The sequence below is a fragment of the Octopus bimaculoides genome, chromosome 25, assembly GCF_001194135.2.
Source record: "Octopus bimaculoides isolate UCB-OBI-ISO-001 chromosome 25, ASM119413v2, whole genome shotgun sequence".
NCBI lineage: Eukaryota > Metazoa > Mollusca > Cephalopoda > Octopoda > Octopodidae > Octopus > Octopus bimaculoides.
In genome coordinates this window covers 6,344,274-6,346,046 of record NC_069005.1, presented here as the reverse complement: position 1 = coordinate 6,346,046, position 1,773 = coordinate 6,344,274, and the positions used below count along the sequence as shown (strand labels likewise).

At 35.1% G+C, this 1,773-nt stretch overlaps 1 protein-coding gene across 1 annotated transcript in view; it reads left to right on the top strand.

The window, feature by feature from the left end:
* LOC106873014 (aladin) overlaps window positions 1-1,773 on the top strand; it is a 28,484-nt gene that overhangs the window by 16,666 nt on the left and 10,045 nt on the right. The window contains exon 8 of the mRNA XM_052976812.1: window positions 127-251. Coding sequence (XP_052832772.1) covers window positions 127-251 — 125 coding nt within the window. The remainder of the gene's footprint in view (window positions 1-126; window positions 252-1,773) is intronic.

Here is a 1,773-nt window from a genome sequence, read left to right as displayed (position 1 = left end):
ATATATATATATATATATATATATATATATATATATATACATAAATATATTTGCATATGTGTGTGTGTATGTCTATAATGTATATGTGTGTATATATACATATAACTATTTAAAAAATTTGTTTAGGTGTGGAATGTTGCCATGGAAGCTGTAGTACCACTGCGGAGGATAGGAGGTGGAGGTAACACTATGGTGTGTTGGTCACCGGATGGATTCAGAGTAATGTCTGCAACACCAGCTTCAGTATTTCGGTGAGTACTCAGCAAAATGATTCTATCAGTGTGTGTGTGTGTGTATTTTTTTTGTTTTTGCTTCAGTTATGGACTGTGGTCATGCTGGGGCATCACCTTCGAGTGTTTCATTGAGCAAATCAACCCCAGTATTTTTTTTTTTATTAACCCCTGCCTGAAACTGCCCCTGGTTCTGTCAATTCACTGTTTTAAAATTGTCCCAATTAAAACCTCCATCAAAATTTCATGTTAATTTGTATTGCAGACACCAGTTTAATAATAACGAAGTTAATTTAATAAATTCTTCATTACTTTCAAAAAATGTTGAAACAAAGGCAGTAAATTCCAGCAATTAATATGGTAATGAAAGGGTTAAACCTGGTATCGAACTCATTGCTCTCTTATACTACACTACAAAGCTACAGGGACATAAACATACCAACACTAGTTGTAAAGCTTTGGTGGGGCACACTCACGTATATGGTGGGCTTCTTTCAGTTTCCTTCTCCCTCAAAGCTTTGGTTGGCTCTGAAGCTGTATAGAAGACACTTGTTTAAGGTACTTGGGAAGCAAACTTGCTGTGCTGCTCAACCACACCTGGTTCTATGAAATTAATTACTGCTCAGATATATACAAGGAGTTTCTGGAAATTTCCTGTCTTTGGGTAAAAGAAAATACAAGAGGATCGGTTAATTATGATTTTATTCAACATATTCCCCTCTCAGATTCACACACTCATTGCAGCGGTCCTTCAGTTTTTCTAAGCCCTGTAAAAAGAACTCAGAAGGTTGGGCCTCTAGCCAGGCCTTTCACGATACCCTGAAAGCCAGGAACTTTTCAACACCTCATCAAATATATATGATTCTATTTAGGAACAGTGGATCTTGAAGCAGATAAAACTAGAAATATTAGCATGTAAGCATTTGGTTAAAAGCCTTTTAGTTAGAAAGTCAAAGACGAAAGAGACTGATAGAATAAGCACCAGGCTTACAAAGAATGAGTTCTGGGGTCAATTTCTTTGACTCAAAAAAACCCTTTAAGGGAGTGCTCCAGCATGGCTGCAGTTAAATGACTGAAACAAGTAAAAGAGCAAAAGTTTATATATATATATATATATATACCAGAGTAAGTACATAATACATAAACGTGAAAGAAAATAGTACTCGATTACCGGAAGTAGAGTAATATGCTTTATTAATAAAGCTGCAAAGACATCACAAAAACTGTTACTCAGAGTTTCATGTTCCTGTTTGTTGGACAGTTTTGGTTGAGAAATGGTACAATATATATATATATATATATATATGTCATCCGATAATCACTCCGGAAAGGAATATTCGGATAGAATGGGGCTTGCTAAAACTAGGCCGAAACAGCTGTAAGATTAAACTTCTGTTCATCCTCTAATTTCTTATGTACTTTGTACTTCTATATGTAAACCATGTTGGCAAAATAACATAGTCTGCCATGGACACCTGTGCTTTGGTTCTTTCTTTCTTTTTCTTTTCTTCCTTTTTTTGTCACTTTTGCTATGAATTAAATT